Source organism: Hemicordylus capensis, chromosome 2, assembly GCF_027244095.1.
Source record: "Hemicordylus capensis ecotype Gifberg chromosome 2, rHemCap1.1.pri, whole genome shotgun sequence".
NCBI lineage: Eukaryota > Metazoa > Chordata > Lepidosauria > Squamata > Cordylidae > Hemicordylus > Hemicordylus capensis.
Window position 1 is genome coordinate 43262199 of NC_069658.1, and position 24802 is coordinate 43287000.

General features: G+C 40.4%; 1 protein-coding gene across 7 annotated transcripts in view; it reads left to right on the forward strand.

Moving 5' to 3' along the window:
* Nucleotides 1-6136: 6136 nt before the first annotated feature.
* SREK1 (splicing regulatory glutamic acid and lysine rich protein 1) overlaps nucleotides 6137-24802 on the forward strand; it is a 56401-nt gene continuing 37735 nt past the window's right edge. For 2 of the 7 annotated variants that reach the window (XM_053296280.1, XM_053296279.1), the window contains exons 1-4: nucleotides 6138-6348; nucleotides 14420-14553; nucleotides 22971-23083; nucleotides 23538-23702. In XM_053296280.1, the coding sequence (XP_053152255.1) occupies nucleotides 6188-6348; nucleotides 14420-14553; nucleotides 22971-23083; nucleotides 23538-23702 (573 nt within the window). In that variant the 5' untranslated portion in view covers nucleotides 6138-6187. Of the gene's footprint in view, nucleotides 6349-6708; nucleotides 6727-14419; nucleotides 14554-22588; nucleotides 22703-22970; nucleotides 23084-23537; nucleotides 23703-24802 lie in introns of those variants that run through there. The other 5 variants (XM_053296278.1, XM_053296282.1, XM_053296283.1 and 2 more) reach the window with 5 other exon arrangements.

A 24802-nucleotide genomic window follows, 5' to 3' on the forward strand; every position in this document is an offset into this window, starting at 1 on the left:
CCCCCCTGCCTGGTTTCCTGTAAATGTCTGTTTTGGAACTGGAACAGAAAGCAGTAGTAGAAGAACTGGCCTTGATGATCTGATAAGCCAACGGCATTTTTACCTGAATGTAGTTTAGCCAAGAGAATCAATGCCACAGTTTAACCCCTTTCCTTTTTAGGGTCATTTTTTCTGGATTACTGGGATTTCTAGTTGTATTTTTTTTACTAGTCCTCAAAGTCTGTAGTCCTGCTTAATAAGAAACTCTTTAAACAACATTGAACATTCTGGTCCAAGAAAAAGACAGCCCCTCCTGTCAGATTACCCTCCTTCCACTAACCAAAGCAGATATGTATGAATAGATAAACATAAACATGTTAGGGCTGTCATCTGATTAAAGAAATCTTGGCCAATTTAAATCTTAATAAATTTAAATCTTAATAAATGTGCTTTGGAATAAATAGTTCTGAATTTTAAAAAGTGTAATGCCTGCACATGTTGCAGCACCTCATCTTAGAAGTATTTGCTTCTGGATGAGTGCAGGTGAAATATCTCTTCTAACACCAGATACCTGCAATTCTCATTTTAAAAACCAATAACATTAAAAAATAATTCCTCCCCAATTAACCTGAAACCAGGGTTTTTTTTGCAAATAAAATTTTTATTTTGAAATGTATTTCACTGAGATTTCTTTAACTGAAAAATCACATGAACAACCTACAGTTTATTTCACTTATTAGATTCTTGAGTGGGGCTGAGAATTCTTAGCATTGTAAGTGCTTGTACTGAGGATTCATAACATGGTTTATGATGCTGATACTTGTTTAGCAAAAGTGGTAGAATTCTGCAGTGGTGGAATGTTCCTCTGTAAAAAAAACCTTCTTGCAACTACAAAACTAGCACTGCAGAGTCATTCTTTTACAATTAAGAAGTTCTAAATTAAGAAGTTCTAAATGAAGAGCCAGCGTGGTGTAGTGCTTAGAGTGCAAGACTAGGACCGGGGAGACCTGAGTTCAAATCCTCGTTCAGCCATGATACTCTAAATGAAGAGCCAGTGTGGTGTCGTGGTTAGAGTGCTGGACTAGGACTGGGGAGACCCGAGTTCAAATCCCCCGTTCAGCCATGATACTTGCTGGGTGACTCTGGGCCAGTAACTTCTCTTCTCTCTCAGCCTAACCTACTTCACAGGGTTGTTGTGAGGAGAAACTTAAGTACAGGTGAAACTCGAAAAATTAGAATATCGTGCAAAAGTCCATTAATTTCAGTAATGCAATTTAAAAGGTGAAACTGATATATGAGATAGACGCATTACATGCAAAGCGAGATAAGTCAAGCCTTAATTTGCTATAATTGTGATGATCATGGCGTACAGCTCATGACAACCCCAAATCCACAATCCCAGAAAATTAGAATATTACATGAAACCAATAAAAGAAGGATTGTAAAAAGAACAATATCGGACCTCTGAAAAGTATAAGCATGCATATGTATTCAGTACTTGGTTTGGGCCCCTTTTGCAGCAATTACTGCCTCAATGCGGCGTGGCATGGATGCTATCAGCCTGTGGCACTGATGAGGTGTTATGGAAGACCAGGATGCTTCAATAGCGGCCTTCAGCTCTTCTGCATTGTTTGGTCTCATGTCTCTCATCCTTCTCTTGCAAATGCCCCATAGATTCTCTATGGGGTTCAGGTCAGGCGAGTTTGCTGGCCAATCAAGCACAGTAATCCCATGGTCATTGAACCAGGTTTTGGTACTTTTGGCAGTGTGGGCAGGTGCCAAGTCCTGCTGGAAAATGAAGTCAGCATCCCCATACAGCTCGTCTGCGGAAGGAAGCATGAAGTGCTCCAAAATCTCCTGATAGACGGCTGAGCTGACCCTGGACTTAATGAAGCACAGTGGACCAGATGACATGGCTCCCCAAATCAACACAGACTGTGGAAACTTCACACTGGACTTCAAGCATCTTGCATTGTGTGCCTCTCCATTCTTCCTCCAGACTCTGGGTCCTTGGTTTCCAAATGAGATGCAAAAGTTGCTCTCATCAGAAAAGAGGACTTTGGACCACTGAGCAACAGACCAGTTCTTTTTTTCTTGAGCCCAGGTAAGACGCTTCTGACGTTGTTTGTTGTTCAGGAGCGGCTTGACAAGAGGAATACGACATTTGAAGCCCATGTCCAGGATCCGTCTGTGTGTGGTGGCTCTTGATGCACTAACTCCAACCTCAGTCCACCCCTTGTGAAAGTCCCCAACACTTTTGAATGGCTGTTTCCTGACAATCCTCTCCAGGCTGCGGTCATCCCTGCTGCTTGTGCACCTTTTTCTTCCACACTTTCCCCTTCCACATAACTTTCTATTAATGTGCTTTGATACAGCACTTTGGGAACATCCAACTTCTTTTGCAATTACCTTTTGAGGCTTTCCCTCCTTATGCAGGGTGTCGATGGTTTTCTGCACAACTGTCAAGTCAGCAGTCTTTCCCATGATTGTGATTCCTAATGAACCAGACTGAGAGACCATTTAAAGGCTCAGAAACCCTTTGCAGGTGTTATGGATTGATTAGCTGATTGGAGTGGGACACCTGGAGCCTAGACTGTTGAACCTTTTCACAATATTCTAATTTTCTGGGATTGTGGATTTGGGGTTCTCATGAGCTGTACGCCATGATCATCACAATTATAACAAATTAAGGCTTGACTTATCTCGCTTTGCATGTAATGCGTCTATCTCATATATCAGTTTCACCTTTTAATTTGCATTACTGAAATTAATGAACTTTTGCACGATATTCTAATTTTTCGAGTTTCACCTGTATGTAGAACACCGCTCTGGGCTCCTTGGAGGAAGAGCGGGATATAAATGTAATAAAGAAAGAAATGAATGCACACTTGACTTTCAGCGGACTACAGAGTTTCTGCTTTTGGTTTTAAAAAAGTCGACCATGCAAGAGTGATTAGCCCCACTGAACTACAGGTGAAACTCGGAAAATTAGAATATCGTGCAAAAGTCCATTAATTTCAGTAATGCAAATTAAAAGGTGAAACTGATATATGAGACAGATGCATTACATGCAAAGCGAGATAAGTCAAGCCTTAATTTGTTATAATTGTGATGATCATGGCGTACAGCTCATGAAAACCCCAAATCCACAATCTCAGAAAATTAGAATATTACATGGAACCAATAAGACAAGGATTGAAGAATAAAACAATATCGGACCTCTGAAAAGTATACAGTGTACTGTGCTTGACTGGCCAGCAAACCCGCCTGACCTGACCCCATAGAGAATCTATGGGGCATTGCCAAGAGAAGGATGAGAGACATGAGACCAAACAATGCAGAATTGCTGAAGGCCGCTAATGAAGCATCCTGGTCTTCCATAATACCTCATCAGTGCCACAGGCTGATAGCATCCATGCCACGCCACACTGAGGCAGTAACTGCTGCAAAAGGGGCCCAAACCAAGTACTGAATACATATGCATGCTTATACTTTTCAGAGGTCCGATATTGTTCTATTCTTCAATCCTTGTCTTCTTGGTTCCATGTAATATTCTAATTTTCTGAGACTGTGGATTTGGGGTTTTCATGAGTTGTACGCCATGATCATCACAATTATAACAAATTAAGGCTTGATTTATCTCGCTTTGCATGTAATGCGTCTGTCTCATATATCAGTTTCACCTTTTAATTTGCATTACTGAAATTAATGGACTTTTGCACGATATTCTAATTTTCCGAGTTTCACCTGTATAGATGAATGCATGGAATATTAGATGAGAGCTATTGAGGTTGTACACAACCTCCTTTACCGGGGCTGGGCAAGGCCAGGGGGAAGGCGGGATGGCTCCTGCAGTCCCCCCCTCCCCACCATAGTTGCTCCTGACCCACTCGCGGCACTGTGCTCCCAGACGTGTACCCCACTCATGGTGCTCTGAGTTACACCTTCAAAGCTCTACACGGCTTGGGGCCAGGGAAGCTGTCGGACCACATTTGCCCATATCAATTTGCCAGGGCCCTCCGTTCATCATCTCAGGCCCTGTTCGCTCACCACTAACAGAGATCCTCTTTGTGGGGACTAGGGACAGGGCCCTTTTGGTTGTGGCCCCTCGGCTTTGGAAGGCCCTCCCTGAAGAGCTTTGCCATGCTCCCTCCCGCAGTGTTTTTAAAAAAACAACAACACTAAAGACACACCTTTTTAAGGAGGCTTTTTCATGCCCCCCTCTTGGGTTATATCTGGTAGGTTCTTTCGTTTTTAGTTGTTATAATTTCCGTATTTTTGCTTTAAAAATAACATTTAGTTTGAACTTCATAGAGATTGTGGTTTTGAACCTGACGTTTAACTTGTTTCCTCCATTTGGTTAATGTTCTTGTTTTTTCTTGTCTATGATATCTATGGTATTGCTGTGAGCTGCCCCGAGCAGTAGTGTACTGGAGGGGTGGGGTCTAAATATTTTAAATAAAGAATAGTAAGGAAAAGGTTGAATGGGGATTCGAACTCGGGTACCCCCGGTCTCTATCCTCACCACTCTAACCTCTACACTGTGCCAGCACTCGGGCTTCCAAGGGTCAGAGCAGTCCTAAGAACCTCGGATAAGCCCTGCTGGCTCAGGCCCAAGGCCCATCTAGTCCAGCATCCTCTTTCACACAATGGCCCCCCCGATGCCACTGGAAGCCCACAGGCAGCACTTGAGGGCATGGCCTCTCTCCTGCTCTTACTCCCCTGCCACTGGGACTCAGAGGCATCCTGCCCTTCAGGCCGGAGGTAGCCTATAGCCCTGGCTCCCACTAGTCCTAGCCCTTGAGAGACCTCTCCTCCATCAAGTGATGCAAACCCCTCTTGAAGAGATGCTTCAAGAGTAGGGGCATGGGGCATCTTGGGGCCCTCTTAGTGCCTCCAAAATCTGCTGCCTTCTGCTACCGCCCCATCTGGCTTCATGTCAAGGGCTCTTCCAAGACACAGCTGCCGCATCTACAAAGGCTTTTCTCCTCAGACACTCCCTCCAGAGCTACCTCGGAAGGCCAACTGCCCCAAACCAAACAATTCTCTCCCCTCCACTCCTCAAGATTCTCTTTGTATCAGGGACCCTGCTTCTGACTTGAAGCTTATTCATGACACTCAAGCACGAGCTGGGTCTTGGGGCAGCAAGCATGACTTGTCCCCTTAGCTAAGCAGGGCCCACCCTGGTTGCATATGAACGGGAGACTTGATGTGTAAGCACTGTCAGATATTCCCCTCAGGGGATGGAGCCACTCTGGGAAGAGCAGAAGGTTGCAAGTTCCCTCCCGCTCCCTGGCTTCTCCAAGAGAGGGCAGATTCCTGCCGCCTGCAATCCTGGAGAAGCCGTTGCCACTCTGTGAAGACAATACTGAGCTAGATAGACCAATGGTATATGGCAGCTTTATGTGTTGCTATGTTCCCATCCTTGCCAAGAATGCTGGAGCAGGGGACCTTGATATGATACAGACTGGTACTTCTGACCCTTCTGATCACTGAAGGGAGATCTGTGGTGTACCAGGCCAGACCTTTTCTCCCTAATTAGGGAGGTGACATGTGAGGGAGGGATGTGTGGGAATATTAAGAAAGTACACCCACCCCTCACTTGCCATCTGAAGTGGTGAAATGCAATCCCCTTTGCGAGGCTTCTACCTCCTCAACCTGGTGCCTGTGCAGACCAGGCCTAAATGCAGTTGAGGTGCTTGATGAGAGAAAGAACACGTGATATGTATGTTATGTAGTAGTTTACTCTGTATGCTCTGGTATTAAGCTTAGGCTGTCTCTGTTGACATCTGCTATTAGGCAGGCTCTTTCTGCTGTCAGATGTTGTTCCTACTACATCTTTGCAGCTCGGAACTTCTAAACTGCTGTGGTTTTTAAGACCCCGAGAACCTATAGCAGTCTCTTCTCTTCTCTTCCCTTCCGACCGTAATCAGAAACTGAAGCGTCGCCGTCTGTCTTTGAGTCTCTATCAGCTGCCGTTCCGTAGCATTTTAGCCAAGCCAAAATGTCCTTGGCGGTAAGCATTCACGCTTCGAGCAAAAGAGGAGACAACACTCACCTGGACGCCAGAGGGGAACCGCGATCTCCGAAGACTTAAGGCGTACGGTCGCTCTAGGAAACGACGCATCTCTTTCTTTGTGGTGACTTCCGTCTCCTCGTCCGTGTGCGTTTGCGTTGGTGTTGCCCAGACGGCGGAGTGGCCGCCATCATGATGAACAGCGGTGGAATCGGGGTGCCGCTGGGCTTCCCCTTGACCCCCACTTCGGTTATCCAGGTCACCAATTTATCCTCGGCGGTCACTAGCGAACAGATGCGGACGCTTTTCGGTTTTCTAGGCGACATCGAGGAGTTACGGCTCTACCCGCCAGAGTAAGTGAGGCCCGAGCGGGGCCTCAGGGCCATAGAGAATGGCGGGAATGACAGGCCTAGAGGGAAGGGGAGAGGGTGAAAAACGGACCGGATGCCCTGTCCGCCATCTTGCTTGTGGGTGTCAAGTGGCTTCCTCCATAGTAGTTGGCTCTGGTGACATCGCGCAGCGATGGGATTTGCCCGGAGTTAAGAGGGCGGCCAGTTGACGGTTCGCTTCCCCCCCCCTCCTTTGCAACCGAACCAATTCTGCCTCGGTCGGAGCTCCTTCGGCATCTCTCTCTCTTCCTCCGGGCAATGTTGCTGGGAAATGCCGTGGGTGCTGTGGCCTAGGGCTCCGCCTGAACAAACCCCGGGCCCCGACACTTGACCCCTCCCTTTGTAGGTGTCAAAGCCGCTCTGTCGCCTTTCGTGCCTCAGAAGAATTCATTTTCTCAGGGCGCCCTTTCCTTATTCACCTTACTATAAGCCTTATTAATTTTAAACGGAACTTCAAGTCGAGGCTGGCGGCAATCCTTTGCATACTGGCTCGGGAGTAAGTTCTGTTGAAATGAACGGAATTTACTTCGAAACAAACAGGCACAGGATCGTGCTGTGAGAGGTTTAAGGTTGGATTCAGTCAGTCAATGAAAGTCATTTTGAATCTCAACAATCTTTACGATCAAAGATCAGCTACAAAGCTTAACAAAAAAAAAAAAAAAAAAACCCATTCAGAGCTAACTGGATCATGACTGAGTCATTTGTTGTGTTTTCATCACAGCCACGCAAAACTTAGCTACTGTACAAGCTATAAATTGGTTTGTATCAGAAAGAAGTAATGTGATATAAAACCCATCCAATCAGGTAGTTCAACAATAGGGGGGTGATATACTTCATGCAAAAGTCTTTATAAAAGGGGCAGTACAACAAAATATGCTGTTTCGTTTCAATCTCCAATGACCTACGTGGACAAGTTCGCTCTGCTAATGGCAGTTTAGAATACCTATCCTGCAAGAGTACAGAAGGGAGAACATTGTGTCTAGCCCTAAATAACTCCTTTCACAACCTAGGGAAAGTGAGTGTTGTTAAAAACAAAATAATTCACAGGTTTCCAGGCAAAATTTAAAGCCCATACTTGCGTATTCTGCGATATTCTATCAACTACATTTTGATATTCCATATTATTCAGTCTCTGAAGAACTACTTGTTTGACCTAATCATAACCTAGAGAAGTAAGGAGCTCTAACATATGAAAGTAACTTCTTTGCAGTTAAAGATTTCTAATTGGACATGTGCTCATCTGACAGGACCAGTTAAACTAATCCTGTTGTGGGGAAAACTGAACCTTGAGCCGATAGATGATGATATACCTCCAAGCCCTCACCTCAATTTTGGGCATCGCAGTCTCTAATCTGAATATTGTGTTAGATATGCATCTAAGGGCAGAGAAGATGGTCCTTAAGAATTTAGTTTCAACTGTCTTTATGGCATCCCAGTTGATATAGATTCTCACTTGTACCCCATATACTTGGGCCAGGGTTTTACCTTCAAAAAGCTTTAAAGCTGCTGGAATTATTTCTCTTTTTGTGGGGAAAAACACCTCTAAATGGCCATTGAAGATTTAAGTGTCATTTGCATAACATGCTTGATATGGGACTTTCAAATCCCCATGGAATACTACTCCCAGATACTTAAAATTAGGAAACTGTTCAAATTCTGTTTTGCTCAACAATCCATTTTTGCAGTCTCACTCTTTTTTCACAAATATTATATCTTAATTTCCAATCTGTTCGCTTTACAGTATTGGATTATAGATCCGATAGCTCTTTTAAGACCAATTGGATTACACTAGATGACTGCTGCATGATCTGCATACAAAAGTATGGGGATATTAATTCCTGCAATTTTAGGTGGATGAAAATCTGAGTTGTCTAAACTTTTGGCCATTGAGTTAATATAAAAATTAAATAAAGGGCACCCAGATACATGCCTGCTTAACCCCTTTATAGGTGATAATCATTTTAGAGAGCAACCATTTCGAGAGCAACCCTTGTGGATTACATCTCATTTTTAGGGAAGTGTTCATATACAACTTCTGAATAAGGAAGAGTAAATGCCTGTCAATGGATGCCTTCTTAAGTTTTTCCCAAAGGATCAATTTTGAAATTGAATCAAAACAAATTTAAAATCAAGAAAGGCCACATATAAAGCAGAGTTAGTTTTAGAAATAGATTCATCTATTAAATGATGTAAAATTCAGATATGATCAATGGTTGAATGCCCAGATCTAAATCCAGCTTGCTCGTCCCCAAGTACACCTTCAAGTTCCAACTAATCTTGGAGCTTTTGATTTAGGTGCCTTACTCACTATGCTCAGTAGACTAATGGAGCAATAATTATCTGAGTCACTCTTGGTGTCCTTTTTATATATTGGAACAACTATCGCTACTCTCAGTCCTTTGGAATGTACGCTGTTCCATCAATAAGTGTGAATAGGGATGCTAACGGGACCTTTTAGATATTTATTTTTTTATATTTATTTATTCGATTTCTATACCACCCTTCCAAAAATGGCTCAGGGCAGTTTACACAGAGAAATAACAAATAAATAAGATGGATCCCTGTCCCCAGAGAGCTCACAATCTAAAAAGAAACATAAGATAGACACCAGCAATGGTCACTGGAGGTACTGTGCTGGCGGTGGATAGGGCCAATTACTCTCCCCCTACTAAATAAAGAGAATCACCACGTTAAAAGGTGCCTCTTTGCCAAGCTAGCAGGGGTACTGAAACCTAACATGTTTTCTTAAAGAGATGGATCTTTTTATCTTACCTACCAAACTGTTTGAAATTGTGGGTGAAGGAAAATTACCTTTGTGTGTGTTGTCTTCATATTATATATTTTCTTTCCCCTCCTCCTGCCCTGAGATATTAGGAGGTGATTATTATTTTTATTTGTATTCTCCCTTTCAGGCCACGACTTCTCAGAGATTTGCATAAAATGATTTATAAAATTTAAGAAACACAAAATGATTCCATCCTTATTTTTCCCTTAAACATATTTTATAACAAACAGTAGATATATTTAGGACTTATCTATGTAAATCTGAATGCGACATTGGCAACTTGAAATTTTAATCAGTATTGCAAGTAGTTTCATAACATATATAATATTTCTTAATGCCACATTGACTGACTTATTTTTTTGGAGGTTGCTTCCCAGTTCTCTCTCTCTCTCTCTCTTTATCTATCTATACATATAATGCACGTGTTTAGGGAATTCATTGTTAAGGTGAAGCAGCAAAATCTATCCCAAACAGTTCTTTTGTAATAGTGAACTTGAGTGGTTAAGTGCATATCAGTTTGGAGGTGAAATGGGGCCACTCCAAAATAAAATAGTGGTTTCTACATTCTTCATTTCTAGGTATGCAGAAGGATGCGAGTTTGTAAATGAAAAGTAATTATTTTTAAAATGCCAAAGCAGTACTGTGAGCACATCCAGGTCAGGCACAGGCCTGAGGGCCCACCAGGCTGGAAAAGAAAGTGCACATGCTTTGTTACATAGGAACATAGGAAGCTGCCATATACTGAGTCAGACCATACACTCAGTATTGTCTACACAGACTGGCAGTGGCTTCTCCAAGGTTGCAGGCAGGAATCTCTCTCAGCCCTATCTTGGAGAAGCCAGAGAGGGAACTTGAAACCTTCTGCTCTTCCCAGAGCAGCTCCATCCCCTGAGGGGAATACCTTACAATGCTCACACTTCTAGTCTCCCTTTCATATGCAACCAGGGCAGATGCTGCTTAGTTTAAGGGGACAAGTCATGCTTGCTACAACAAGACCAGCTCTCTTCCCGAGAGTTGCCACTTTTGTTGCCGCATTTGGCTTTGAACAACTTTCTGGACAGTGATGAGCAGCAGCAGACGTCATCCTCCTTCTGCACTATTTGATTTCCCAGATGTCCTAGCTCCCTGGTACAATTTCAGAGTGTGAGCTAGCTGGGAAGCCAAAATGGCCCTGCCTGAAGGAAGCTTTTTGAATGCCATTGAGACTCAGTGGGGAACTTCTTAGGACTGATCACCTGAAAAATATTAATTGCAACTTTGAAGTTACCTAATATTGCATTGATATCTATTCATCATAACTAATGAATTTTATGAAACAGTCCTGGCCATCCCGACTAGCATTGTGCACATGCAGCAGTGTGAATTCCAGACTGCCACTACACTGTTGCTTGAGTGTGGGAAAGAGCAGTTTTCACTAGTCGTCTTCCTTTCAGTGTGGGTCACCAAAATATGTTAGGCAGAGTACATAATTGCATCTTATGTAAAGCCTATCCAAAGAAAACCAAATACGTGATTCCTTTGAATAGGATTAGGATCCCCCCCCCTTTTTTTTTTTGCCAGCAAGAGTGTTTCACTGATGTCCATGGAAATTTCTTCCAAGTAAGTGTATATTCTTCTGGACAATTGTTTGGGAGTAAACCCTGTTCAATTCAGTGAACCATTTTGAGTAAATATGCATGTGCTTAGGCTCTTCATAGATTTATCACTGTAGTCTTCGACACAATATTGAAAATATGGGCATGCTCTGGAAGATTAACTTTGAAGATTGTAATGTTAAAATGTTTCTGCTACCTGAGAAAACGTGATCAATGTTTCAGGGAGAAACACCCCCTCAAAGGAGATGTCCTATCTTGCTGAAAAGATTTACAGCAGAATGTTTTGCATCCATAGAGAAATATTATATATACCCTTAATAATCTGAGATGTAATTACGCATCTGCAAACTGTAATTGTGTGTAATTATGTAGTGTTTGCTGTCTTTAATGCCTTCTACAAGCACCTATTAATAATACATGTCAGATGAATGCAGCTGGATGTTACCGTTCATTTACTTTATTGTAACATGAAGCAAATGGAAGATAACTTCCCTTTGCTACTGAACAGTTTCTATTTGTGTGCATGATGAAATAGGTAATAAGGGGCTAACATTAAGCTGATGCCCATATTTACTTTCCCAACAGATTAGAGATGCTTCCTCAAAGATAAGAATTCTTCGTTCTTGTCTGTGTTAAGATTTGTTAGTAGTCTAGATGTCTTGTTTGTCTTTGTGCTTCAGAGGCCCTTCATAACAGTGCTTAAACCTGGATAATTGGGTACAGGATCTGAACATACGAAACTTATTTGTACTGAATCATACAGTTGGTCTGTCTAGCTTAGTATTGTTTACAGCGACTGGCAGTGGCTCTCCCAGGTTTCTGACAGGAGTATTCTCCATCTTATCTGGATGTGCCAGGGATTGAACTTGGCACCTTCTGCATGTGAAGTTTGTGCTCTACCACAGAGCAGTGGGTCCATCACTTGTTGCTTTATTGTTCCTGTCCCGTGCTGCAACTCTTACAGCTGTGTCATTATGTAGGACAAGCACAGTGGAGTGGGCATCTGTGTGCTACTTGGCACTGTATGCTGTGATTCCCTTCCTATGTTACTTGGCGGTTTTACAGGTGCTCTGTAGCACCTTGGGTAATATTCTGAGGTTGTGAGTGGCTCAGTGCCTCTTGGCATCCTTTCCCATTCCTCCAGAATAGGCTTGATTCTTCACTCTTGCACCGCTCTGTGAAGTATTGCCAGTGCCACTGCAGTGACAATATCAGCTGCTGTTCTGGAAGAAGATGTGAAAATTCCTTGCAGCACTACTGGGAGTCCTATTCATATTCTGTGTAGCAGCACATAAGATCAAGCATTTAGTCTTAATCTCTCTCTTTTTTAGCAAATTAAATTTTTATTGATTTTGACAATATTCTTATTAACATTCACAACAAATAAACAAATATGGACTCCCTGCTCACACCTCTTCGTGAATCATCAGCTATAAAATTAACCTTTGCTATAATAATAATTCAAAACATAAATTTAAACCTTACAAACACGATTTTAGTCTACCCAACCTGCTATTATTACTAAATTTCAAACCCTGCTGTAAAATCCATAGTAGGAAAATACGGTAGTTCTTTAGATACAACAAGAATGGTTTCCAGTCTTCTTTAAAGCATTCTAAATTTTGATCTCTTATCAATACTGTAAGTTTTGCCATCTCTGCATATTCCAAAATTTTTATCAGCCAATCTTCTTTTGAAGGGAGTTCATTGCTCTTCCATTTCTGTGCATATATTATTCTGGCAGCCGTAGAAGCATACATAAAAAATGTTAAGTCAGTTGTGGAAAATACTCCTTGTGTTATCCCCAGCAGGAAGGATTCTGGCTTCTTAGGAAATGTCATTTTAAATATTTTCTTTAACTCATTATATATCATATCCCAATAGGCCTTAGCCTTCCTACAAGTCCACCACATATGGAAAAAGGTACCTTCAGAGTGTCCACATTTCCAACATTTGTTTGAAACATTTTTATACATTAATGCCAATTTTTTTGGTGTCAAATACCATCTATACATCATTTTATAATAATTTTCTTTTAAAGCATAACATGCTGTAAATTTTAAATCAGTTTTCCATAATTTTTCCCAGGCTGCCATTTCTATATTACACCCCACATCCTGAGCCCACTTTACCATGGTCGTTTTAACCACTTCATCTCTTGTCTCCTCCAAAAGCAAAAGCTTATACATTTTAGAAACTAACTTTTCATCATTTTCACATAGCTCCTTCTCAAATCTCAACATCTGATCTTCAAATCCAACTTTAAGATCCTTCTTATACATTTCATTTAGCTGGTGGTACTGAAACCAATCTCTAACCAAATTTTGAACTTCAGTTAAACTCTTTAACTTACAGTCCTTTTCTTGAAAATATAACAAATCCCTGCATTTAGTCTTAATCTCAGTCAGAATCCTTGCTGGATCAGTCTTTTTTTTAAAAGACAACATTAGAATGTCTTGCTTTAGATTACTGAAAGCAACCATACATTCCTGTTCTCTGTGTCCCACATTTTTTCAAGGCTGACCATTTGGTCCCTAGAAATTTGATTCTGACACCTGAGTAGTTCAGACAGGTTCCCTCCCCCACCCTCAGCTCTTTATAAGCCTGTTGCTGGATCCAAAAAAAAAAAAAAAAAAAAGGAAAGGAAAAGATTAGCAGATCTGTGGAATTGATATCGTTGAATCAACAGTAGTGTATTATCATCTCTTTCTGATGTTTAATTTGAACAACAGATCTGATGTTTAATTTGAACAATTAATTTACTGAAATTATTAAAGAATCCAATATTTTAAAAAATAGAGTACAGAAAAGCACACACCCTCATAGAACACTTGGGTGTTGTCTAGTGCCAGCAGTTAAAAAATAAATAAATAAAAATCACATGCAGATTTGAGAGCCACTTAAACCTGAGGCCCAGGGCAATCTTTCTAAAGTGAGATAGCTGTTGTGTGGACGTTTATGACTTCATCTTAATCCCTGGCTGTTCCTATAACATGTCACCCTGATCTAGGTATTTGTGTATAGGCACCAAAATCCCAGGGCATGTCTTACAGCCCAAGTCATTAGTAATAATTTATTAAAACCTGGACCAATTACTTGTAAGAAATAAGAATTAACTCTCTACATCAGACCAAGGGTCTGTGTGGCTGAACATTTTGTTTCCAAAAGTGGTCTGTCTGAGGCCTCTGGAAACTCACAAGCAGGGCTTGATAGTGATGGCCAGCCCCTGTTTCTCCCCATCATCTTTTACTCATAGGTATACTCCAGATATGGAGGTCCAAAATAGCAATTAATAGAGCTGTCCTCTGAATGTGTCTGTTTATACTTAAGAGCCAGTTTATATGTTACCGTACTGATGAGAAAGTACAGGTCATGCAGGCCCTCTGCAGTGGCTTCTAATTCTGCCCGACATTCCAAGAAGCTGGCTGGAGAGGCCCCTTCTTGCCTTTGCTTTGCTCCATACTCCAAGTAGGTTGGCTGTGAGTTAGCATTGTATCTGCACCAACCCAAAGTGAACTGAAACTGTGAGGGAAAACATATGTTCAGCTGACATGTCTTACAGTTCTCTGATACAGATAACACTTGAGCTGGGCTGGAGGGGGGAAAAACACAGTTACATAATCTAATTAGTGTTTTGTTTTGTTTTCCCTTGCAGCAACGCACCGCTTGCTTTTTCCTCCAAAGTATGTTATATAAAGTTTCGGGAGTCTTCGAGTGTTGGTGTGGCCCAGCATCTAACAAACACGGTTTTTATTGACAGAGCTCTGATAGTGGTGCCTTGTGCAGAAGGTTGGTATATCAGACATTTTTCTGTTTTGTTAGTCTCTGTTCTGTCAAGTTTGTTGTTCTTTTTTCCAGCAACTGGGAAGGAGTTGACACTATATGTGTTTTGCTTTTTTTGTAATAAAAGACTCATTTAAGGGAGATGGGAAGGAAAACTATTTCTTTTCCCTTTTTGTAAAACAAGTTGCTTGGATCTTTAAAATCTCCCTGTGCTCCATTAAGGTTTAAGTGTTTCAATATTTTCTCTCCATATAGTAATGTTTAGTTTATCTTTTGCAAAAATGGATGCATTTGCTGCTTTCACTAAAACTACACATTGACAACTTGATGGTAAAACTCTGTGCTGGCTTTTTGCCTGAAATACTGGAATAGTACAGAGTTGGGCAACACAGATGGAACTGAAACGACATCAGACAGTTCTTATCACATGCTCTGAATTATCTCTGAAAGAGTAAGAGCTAAAACTCTCCTTTCTTATCTTACTTGGAATTATCACATTCCAGTAAGAACTATATCGTAAGTGGACTGAGAATGGTTGCAATGCTTTCCATGCAGAATGTCATAGCTAAAACTATACATAGTTACAAGGGATGGTATATCCTATTTTTAATCATCCTCTAGTGACGCAGATCTTCACTTTGGGACTAAACTGTTTATTATCTGGCATTAATGGGACCATGTTAGTAAAAGTGCACATAAATCCTGCTTTCACAGTGCTATAGCAAAACACATTGGCTGACATTCAGACTAACCAAGGGCTTGAAAAACAAACATAATTCCAGTAGCACAAGATCACATACTTGCACAAAGTCACGGTGAAGTTTTGAAATTATGCTACCACTATGAATATTTGACTATGGCGCAAAAGTTCCCTGCGAAATATATGAAGCATGCCACAAGTCGTATGCTTTGTTATGCAAGCACACAACATACTTGTACTGTCACAACACTAGTCTGGAATGCAAGCTCCTAACACAACTAGTTAGAGCAGTAGCCTTGCACTAGGCACAACATGTTTGCTCAAGAGTGGTGTTAGTCTGGATGTCGGCTAATGTTGTTTATATTTGTGTGCTGCCCTTTCTCCCTTGAGTTCAGGGTGACATACTTGGATGTAAGTTACTCCATTTTATCTTCGCAACAACCCTGTGAACAGGTTAGGCCGAGAGAGAGAGAGTGACTGGGCCAGGATCACCCATTGAGCTTCAGACTTCAGTGGGGATCTGAGCCTGCGTCTCTCTGACCAAATGCACACCCTTAGCGGCTATACCACACTGGCACTTTGCTAGCTCTAGTACGAAAGGGAGAAAGTGGTGGCAAAAAGCCTTGTGGGTGAGGCAAGGGCCTTGGAGAATGCTGGAAGGATGAAATCATCCCTGCTTCAAGCTGGTTGACTGATAAGATCCATAAGCGTAGAGTTAACCTTTGTTGTTCAGGTAGAAGTTGGAAGGTGACCTTGTAATAGTCCAGGTTCAGTGAGAGCCAGTAAGCAGAGAGCAGGAACTGAAATGGAGGGTAGCAGATAGTACTGGGCATTCAGCAAGTTGTCTTTGGCTCTGAGAATGTGGTGCAGCTGAAGTAGAGATGGTCACTAATCCCACATTACTTACAGGTTTTTAGTATCTGTTCAGAATGTATTTGTACACATGTCAGACACCTGGTGCTGAAGTTATGATATCAGGTTTTAAGGTCTGTTAACTCCAAAACAAATTGCCTCACTTTTATAAACTGCAGAGATGTGAAAGGATCCCTTAGACTGGATCTTTCCCAAAACAAAAAAGGGGAATTAATTAACTGAAAGTGAATTGTTGATTCAGATTTATGCTCTATACCGGAATATAATTAAGAATTCCTTTTCTATATATGTATAGAATTAATAATATGTGCAGTTTATTTTCTGACATTCATAACTACAGTTATGTGACCATAACATAGATTTTCCTTCTAAAAATTGGATTCATAGCTCTTCAGACTGGAGAAATGTAATATCTGCTAAAGCACAAGAAGCCAAAGAGCTATCAGGAAGGCTTCTGTTGTTCAATAATTGGGCTTCTGGCCCCTTTACTTATTCTTTGCCTATCTACTCCCAAGCTCTAACAACTTGGCACATCTCTTACTAAAATAGAACTAATTTTATGAAATTTCTGGATAAGAATTTGAATTTGAATAGATAATTTACACAAAACTGCATATACTATTATCAACATAGAATGCAACATTTGGTGCTGAGTATACACAGTACAACAGTTGTATTCTCAGAATGTATGTTCCGAGCAACAGAAACCTTTTACATAGCAGGAATGCATGCATTTCTGAGGTAGGAAGATCTACAAATGTGTGTCTGCTCATAGCTACATGATAGTGAAATGTTCAAAAGCAAACATCTAACTAAATTGTCTTAAAACACAGAAAATGCTTTGAAAGCACTGTAATGTATTGATTTGTTCCCTTGGATATAGATTTCACTAAGTTGCATTGGTGGTTCTGGATTTGTTTGCATTGATTTCAGTGAGAGCAAAGATACCTAAGGCATTGCTTCCTGGTGCTTCTGGTATTCCTTGGTTCCATAGTAATTGCTTAAGGTTGCTAGGATATCTTTATGAAACCCAGGTCCAGATTTCTAAAGTCTAGAAAGTATTTGAAAGCTGTCTACCTTTTTTAGATGGTTATCCTTTATTTATGGGCTAAACTTTGGGCAAAGGAAGAGTTATTCTTGTATCTCATCTTTACTTAGCAAGAAGACAGCAGGGTTGTTCCTGCACTGAGAACACTTTGACAGGCATTATTGGAATCCATGGATAAACATTAAAAATGGTAGAAGCCAGCATCTTATGACTCCTAAGCTAATTGGAAGAATCTTTTAACTACTGGAAGGGAAGAACAAAAAAGGACACGGGGAAGAGGGTTATCTTCAGCCTCTCTCTTTTCCTCTTTGCTTTCGAAGATGTTTCCAGCTCAGAAAGATTAAGGCATTTCATCTCTCCAGCAGGACAATTGCTGGTGAAGGTGTTCAGAAGTGTTCCTGGGAGTGTGCAGAAAAGAGGTTCCTTCCTCTTTTTGCTCCCTTGTATCACCAGGTTTGTGACTAGGCTGGTGGGGGACAGGATATGGTAGTGTTTTTCTGTCCCTTGCCATTTACTCCACTGAAAGTGGCCCACTAGTGAAGTTGCTTATTAGTTGACACAAGACAAGTTCCTGTGTTGTAAGATGTTGCCCATCTTACATATGCCTATTTTTCTACAATAAGACTTGCAAACTATTCAGTGTGTATGGTACCCCCTCAAAAGTGACTTGACAAACTTTTTTTTAAAGGCATATACATTAATTGAGCTATATCCAGGTACCATGTATTGCAATCTGGACTGATGAGACCCATAAGAAAATAATAAGAATAGATTGGATTTTTTCAAGAATAAATTGAAAATATTTTGATATAGGGTCTCATCAACAATGCTGTATTTGGTACTGTTTACAGTTCTAAAAATGTGCTGAGCAGCCTCTGACTCTCTGTATAATTAAATAACACACATTAGATAATTAATACATGCAAATACAAACAAATTGGAGAAAAGAGTTGAAACTGCAACAATATCATGTGATGGTTCAACAATACTCGCATATGTTCCCTTGAAAAATTACGGATCATGTATAGTAATTTAAAGGACACATTAGGACTGACAGTCCACGCAAGCAAGGAATTTCAAAGAGGCAGTTCTCTGCAGAAGGACATCCTCATTATAGCACTCATAGGTTATTTTGGGGTGCATTAATAAGTGTTCTATGTGGCTTTAATTATAACGAAAATACATAGATTGAGCAGTAATCAAACTCAGCAGAACTGCATGTCTGAAATCCCGCATTTCCCTTGAATTTTACTTGGTGTAAACCAGAAACTTCAGAGCACAGGTATAATGTGCCCCATTTATCTACTTTTCTCCAGTAATGACTGGTCTCTGCTTGAAAATCTAGATGTATCTAATTTTTTTATTATTTTTTTGCTGAACTACTCATTGTACAGAAACGAGGCACAAGGAGAAATGAAGGAAAGAGGAGAAAAGGGGTTCAGAATCTTTTTGAAATAAATCTAGCCTGTGTCGAGAATGATACTCAGCGTTGTGTGGGTAGGGTTGCATTGGGTAGACAAATTGGTGTTTGTGTATAACATACACACGTCATCACTAACCAACATTGTGGCTTTGGATATAGCGAAACATCATTACATTGTCAAAATGTGGCCCTTTTCCCATTGTATGTGTATTTGAGATTTCTCTGGTTTTGTTATGGTTTGAGAAAGGCCAAGGTCGATATGTATCAGAGATGCCACCTTTAACCATCATTCTAAACTTTTATGTCCACATTTTCTGGTAGATGGATTTTGACTATTAATTTGGTTTTGTATGTTTTCTCTGTGTGATATTTGTGCATTATTAGATGACTAGACTGGCCAAGGCAGACCTGTTACACTTGCCTGAGTTAGGCATTGTTTGCCATGCCACTAAACCTGCCGTCAAGTGACAACTTCATGGGGGAAATGAGAGCGAAGTCTGGCCTGCGGAAGATGGACGCCCTGTCTCTGTTTTTATTATTTTATTTTGCTTTCTTTTCTTTTATCTTTTCCTTTTTTTTAATTTTGTCCCTTTTTTGCTTTAATTCTTTCATTTCTACCTGTGAACTGGTTCTTCAGTTCTGTAAAAATGGTGTTCTGTTATAAGGTTTCATGACTCATTTTAAACTTGACTCTGTGAAACTGTTCATAGATGGAATTCTATCAACCAAATGTTCTTTGTCTATCAGGGTAAAGCACTGCCTTAGAGCCAATTCAGGTTTTGTAATTAGACTGTGGATGCAATGCTAAGCATGCATACATGGAAACAAATTCCATTGAGAAAAATGGGAATGATTTCTCAGCAAGCCTGGCTAGGACTGGGATGTTTGACACATAAAGTAGACTTTGTTTCCATTGACTCAAGGTATTGCCACTGTTCAGTATATGTAGCTCTCTCTGGGCTACATTCGAAGAGTTCTTTTTTCCTGAAATGCCCTCTGAAACTTTTTCTTTCTGGAACCTCTGACTCTTACAAAGCAAAACCATAGACATTAGCAAGGCAGCTTCAAATAGTTACAAATATGGTGGTCCCCTTCACACACTTGCCCAGACAAGTGAGAGCCACTTTCCTCTTATATTCTGCTACACTGCTATGGTATGTGTAAGAGTATTGCAGTTATGTTGGAGATCACCATAGGGAGGTTGCTTTCCCATGGCTGGGTGAGTGTATGAAGGGAGCCAGTATTGTTTCAAGATCTGTTTCTAGTCCTGAGAGTAGATTATTGTCTTATTTATTTTAAAATTTTAACCTATTAGTTGTTGGAACAAATCTTGAAAAACTGGTGAACGCTCAAATAATTGTAAATGGACTATCAAATATTGACCAGTGTTTATTTGTATACTGTCTTCTCTTTACTGTAGCATTCTATGGGAAGATGGAAACCATCATTTATTTTCTCTTGCACCTTGACACATGATTACGGCATACTCTCTTAAATACAGCAGAGACACATCATAGAAGTGTTTTCGTTGTCAAGTTTGAATATTTTCTGCGTAAAACTTCACAAGAAAATTACCAACAGTCCTTGTTACCTTTCTCTGCAGCAAATATGAAAAAGCACAAATTATATTGTCATCTTTTTCATCAGTCTTTTTTTGCTTTTTAAAGGAATTGTCACCTACTCTGAAATTTCTTGTAATTTTATGTGAGCAGACAGTGAATTATAACATTAGCAACAGACCTTCTTGACAATACTAATTTTCTAATGAGCTGTTGTTAATTTATACCAAAACCACTTTAAATTTGTGGGAGTGGGTATAAAGATGACCTTGAGTGAGGGGTAAGACACTTGTCAGAAATTTTGAATTGGCAGATTTAATTGATAGAAATTGACAGAGGTCATTTAGTGATTAATCAGTTTAAAATGACATGGTCTGAATGAATGCTCTGTGTGTGTGTGTGTGTGTGTGTGCGCGCGCGCACACACGCGCACTTGTGTGCTTCAAATCATTGCTTTTAAGATCTCATTTTGGCCATTGGCAATGCTCAGTGTTTTGTATATAGGAAGGAGTCCAACCTATATGAATGTCTTCTGTTTTGTGGGGGTGTTACTACTGAAATACTTTTTTATTTTTTGTGGACTCCAAACTGAGGAAAATATAGATACATCTGATCAGGGGGGAAAACAACAAAGAAGTCCTTTTGGCTTCAGAATGTTTCAGGAGTTTAAAAATGAGCCTTGTTATAAAGAAAAAGTACTCTAAAATCTGGAAAGTCTGGGCTTTTTATCTGGATTTTAGATTACTTTTATTATAACTTTTATCAGATAGGGAAGTGTTGCTGAGTAGACTGATTTTGTTTAGTTTTGAAGATGGGCCTCTGTCAAAATTCTGCTCTTTCTAAAAGAACATTTTAAGTATTTCCCCCCCTAATAAAATATTTCATCATTTATGTATGTCAGATATATTGCATAGCTGCAATATTTTTTTCTCCCATATTAAGTCTTTGCTTAAAGCCTTAATCATAATCATGGAAATAGTCTCAAGTAAAGTTAGTGCAAGATCGCAATTTATTTTATTCATTTTGATTGCACCCATTTGATTTTAATACCAGACATGAGAACACTTCTGTGAACTCATGATCTACTGAAACCAAGACACTGACCCAAGTTCATTAATACCTGGGCCATAAGCAGATTCTTAACATACAAGGCCTGGTTCTTATTTTCCTCAACCCAAATCCTGTGTCTGAATAACAACATTATTTTCAACATTTCCACTTGAAATGGTTTTACAGCTGTCTTATTAATGTTAAGGTACTTTTACTGGTTCAGGAGTTTAAAAATCATAATATAGGTCTTCAGAATACTTCTGTCACCAAATGTTTTGTCTCAAATTTTATGTGTAGTGTCCTTCCAGAAGTTAATGTAGTGCCTTGAAAACTTTGTGCTTATCTTGCTATGGAAGATGAGCACTGTAGTATTAGGAGAGGGTGTAGACTAAACTTCATTACTTTGGAGAAGCCATTAAAACACCAGGTAATAAGATATTTTTTGAGGGCTGAATTGACTAGAGGGCTTGTAGTTTGACAAGTAACACTTAGTGTTACGTCAGACAAAATGACTCATAGACTTTGCACATTGTGCCATGTGCAATGAGTTTCTTTTGGTCAGCTTTTCAGCTGATCCTCGTGTGTCTAGAATGCTTTATTCTTGGGATTCCTTAAATCAAACTGCTTAGGTCTAATCTGAAATTACGATATTTAGTTGCTATAGTGGATATCTTAAGGAAAGCCTAGGTTGGTTTTGTTTTAAAATGTGTATAGCAAAGTTTAGTCCACTGGGTGTCCAGTGCAGATATAACGCTTGACCATAGTTGGCACTAAATATGATTCGTTGCTGTAACCTTAGTTAAGATTCCGAACAAACTGGAATTATGCTTTAATTTGCCTAATGAAGCTGTGCTCCCACAGGGTATATGTAGACACATACTGGCAGAACCCCTTTGTCACCTTGCAAGGAGAGAGGTGGGGAGATTGCCTTAATCATGGTTTACTTGGTGAAGAAACCATTTTCACCAGGGTTTAAGCATTCAAACAGAAACTTAATTAGGGGTATGTCTGCATAGGGCCAGTATGATTGAGTGAAGGTTTTGGTAAAGTCTCCAGATTCTCTACCCTGCCCCCACTCAAAGCTAAAGAATCTGTAGGCTTGAAACTGCCCACGCTATAAAGCAGTGCTGTTCTAGGTTTCTTGCCCTGCTCGACTTATTGCACCAGATCGACTGTTGGCAGTCATTTGGTAACTTTTTTTTCACTCTGTCACTTTCCGCAGAAGGAAAGAGCAGAGTTTGGTTAGCTCACTTCTGTTTCTTCTTCTCTCTCTCTTTTTTTTCCTTTCTTTTGACTGAATTGGTTATTTGCCATTTCTGGGGATTAAACTTTAAAAAATGTTCTTCTTTTCTGTATCTGATGTTCTGTGTGCTATTAGTGATGCAGCCAACACGAACGGTTGTCATGTGTAACACAACTTTCGATCACCGTGAAAACAACGTCCTGCGAAAGCGTCCATGCTTGATATCGTTTGGTTCATGAACATTAAGTTTCCAGTACAGGTGACCCATAGCTCAAAGTGTTAAATAATTGTCTACATTGTTCAGTTTTTAAAGTAATCGGTAATGAGTTTGCTAGTTTTACTCACTTGTTGTTCCTAGTGGAGCAGGGGAAAAGGAAAAACTTGCATTATTTTATTTCTTTGTAAGCCTCTGGTAGATTGATTTTTTTTCTTTGCTATTTTTAAGTTGAAGAGTAATGGTAAAAAATAGAAACATAATACTTGGGAGGTGACTTTACTTTGGGTAACACAATTGTTTGCTTCTTCAGGTAAAATTCCAGATGAAGCCAAAGCCCTTTCTCTCTTGGCTCCAGCTCCTACGATGACAAGCCTGATGCCTGGTGGAGGGTTGCTTCCTATACCAACACCTCCTGTGAGTTCAGTAAGTAGAAACTTTAATTTCAGTCAATATTGTGCTACATAGAACAGGCTGCCCAGTTGTATTTTTTTGTACAAGTTCTTCATAGTGGTAGTCTTGACATGAGCTAATCTGAAATTAGTGAACTTTTCAGGGTTGAAAGAAGTCTGAATTGGCAACCTGATGATCTTTGGCTTGTATGGCATGTTAGTGACAGTCTAGCAAAGTTAAACCACTGGCGCCTTTCTTTCCAATATTATCTTCCTGGCCTGGTAGGTCAGTTAAGATAGTATGTGGCAATGTATCAAACATTTTAAGACAACAAGGTTTAGAACAGATACTAGGAAGCTTTTTAAGTATTCCCTAACGCAGTTGATCTTTCTAGTTTTAAAATTCACTTTATTATATCAGTTCGGAGTGTTTAAATATACTTTCTTCTTTTATACTTGTTGCTGTAAAAAGTATGCTCTGTTTTAAGATTGGCATTTCCCTTGGCCCACTGGGAGCTATACCAGCAACAGCGTTGGACCATAATATTACAGCCGTTGGAGACATACCCCAGCCACCCATTATGGGTAATGTGGATCCTTCCAAGATTGATGAAATTAGGAGAACTGTTTATGTTGGAAACTTAAATTCCCAGGTAAACGTTCTTGCTATAACAAATGCATTAATGGAAATTGTGGCTTTATATTCTATGGTTCAACAGTTGTAATCTTGAGCATGCTAAAATAACATTTGGTATTTCTGATGCTCATTTTTGAAATGAGTTGCAAACAATATACAGCAGGGGTTGGCAAACTTTCAGAAGTGGTGTGCCAAGTCTTCAGGTGTGGATCCAGGAGGGGTGCCACTTGAAGTGAAGTTGGCATCCCTGTTTCGCTAGCTTGCCTTGCTAGCCACCCCACCCCACCCCACCCCACTCCCCACATCAGCTGGGCCTTGATGCTGTCCCATCCCGATGTCACTGGCCATTCCCCCAATCTCTGAATTCACCACCAGGCTGGTAGCTCTGCCTCTCCCCGGCTGCAATCAGTGGACTTTTGCCAGCTGGCATTAAATTTTGCTGGCTGGTCTTTCTCTATCCTTCAGCGAATATTTGGCTTTCTCTACTCCATTTCTGGAGCAAACAAAAGCAGAAGTTAGTTGTGTGAGAGGAGAGATGGCGCATGTGTTTGTTTTTTCTTCCCAACTTGGAATGGTATAGTGTTGCTGTGTGCACTGTGTAACACAGTAGTGACAGGGTCCCTGTCCAGATGACTTACAGTCTGCATTAAACAATGTAGGTTGGGAGCAGCTTTTCAGGAGTTGACAGTAACCAGAATCCAAATACCCACTTTAGATGGGCCCATGGGCATAGTAAATGAGACTTTTGACTTGAAGTGTGTGTGTGTGTGTGTGTGCGCGCACACACACACACCACAAACTGCTTTTGAAAGTGCTTTCAGTTTCAAAAATAGCTTATCTTTGAGAAGAACAAACTCTTGGGTCTATAAAATGAATTACATAGTTCTTTGAATTGTGGCCATTGAGTCCATAGGAGGGGAATTGGTGGCAGGACAGCTAAGGGGAAGCTGGGCTGGTTTTAAAAAAGCGTTGTGAAAAAAGTGAGCCTTGATAAAGGAGAATGAAATGGTTCTAGGCATATGTGCTTTTGTGAATGTGAGAAATCTCTGAGGTGATCCATGTTTTGTGCCTGCACAGTAGTCCCACGGAGGAATTCTTTGCTCCAAGAGGCTCTCT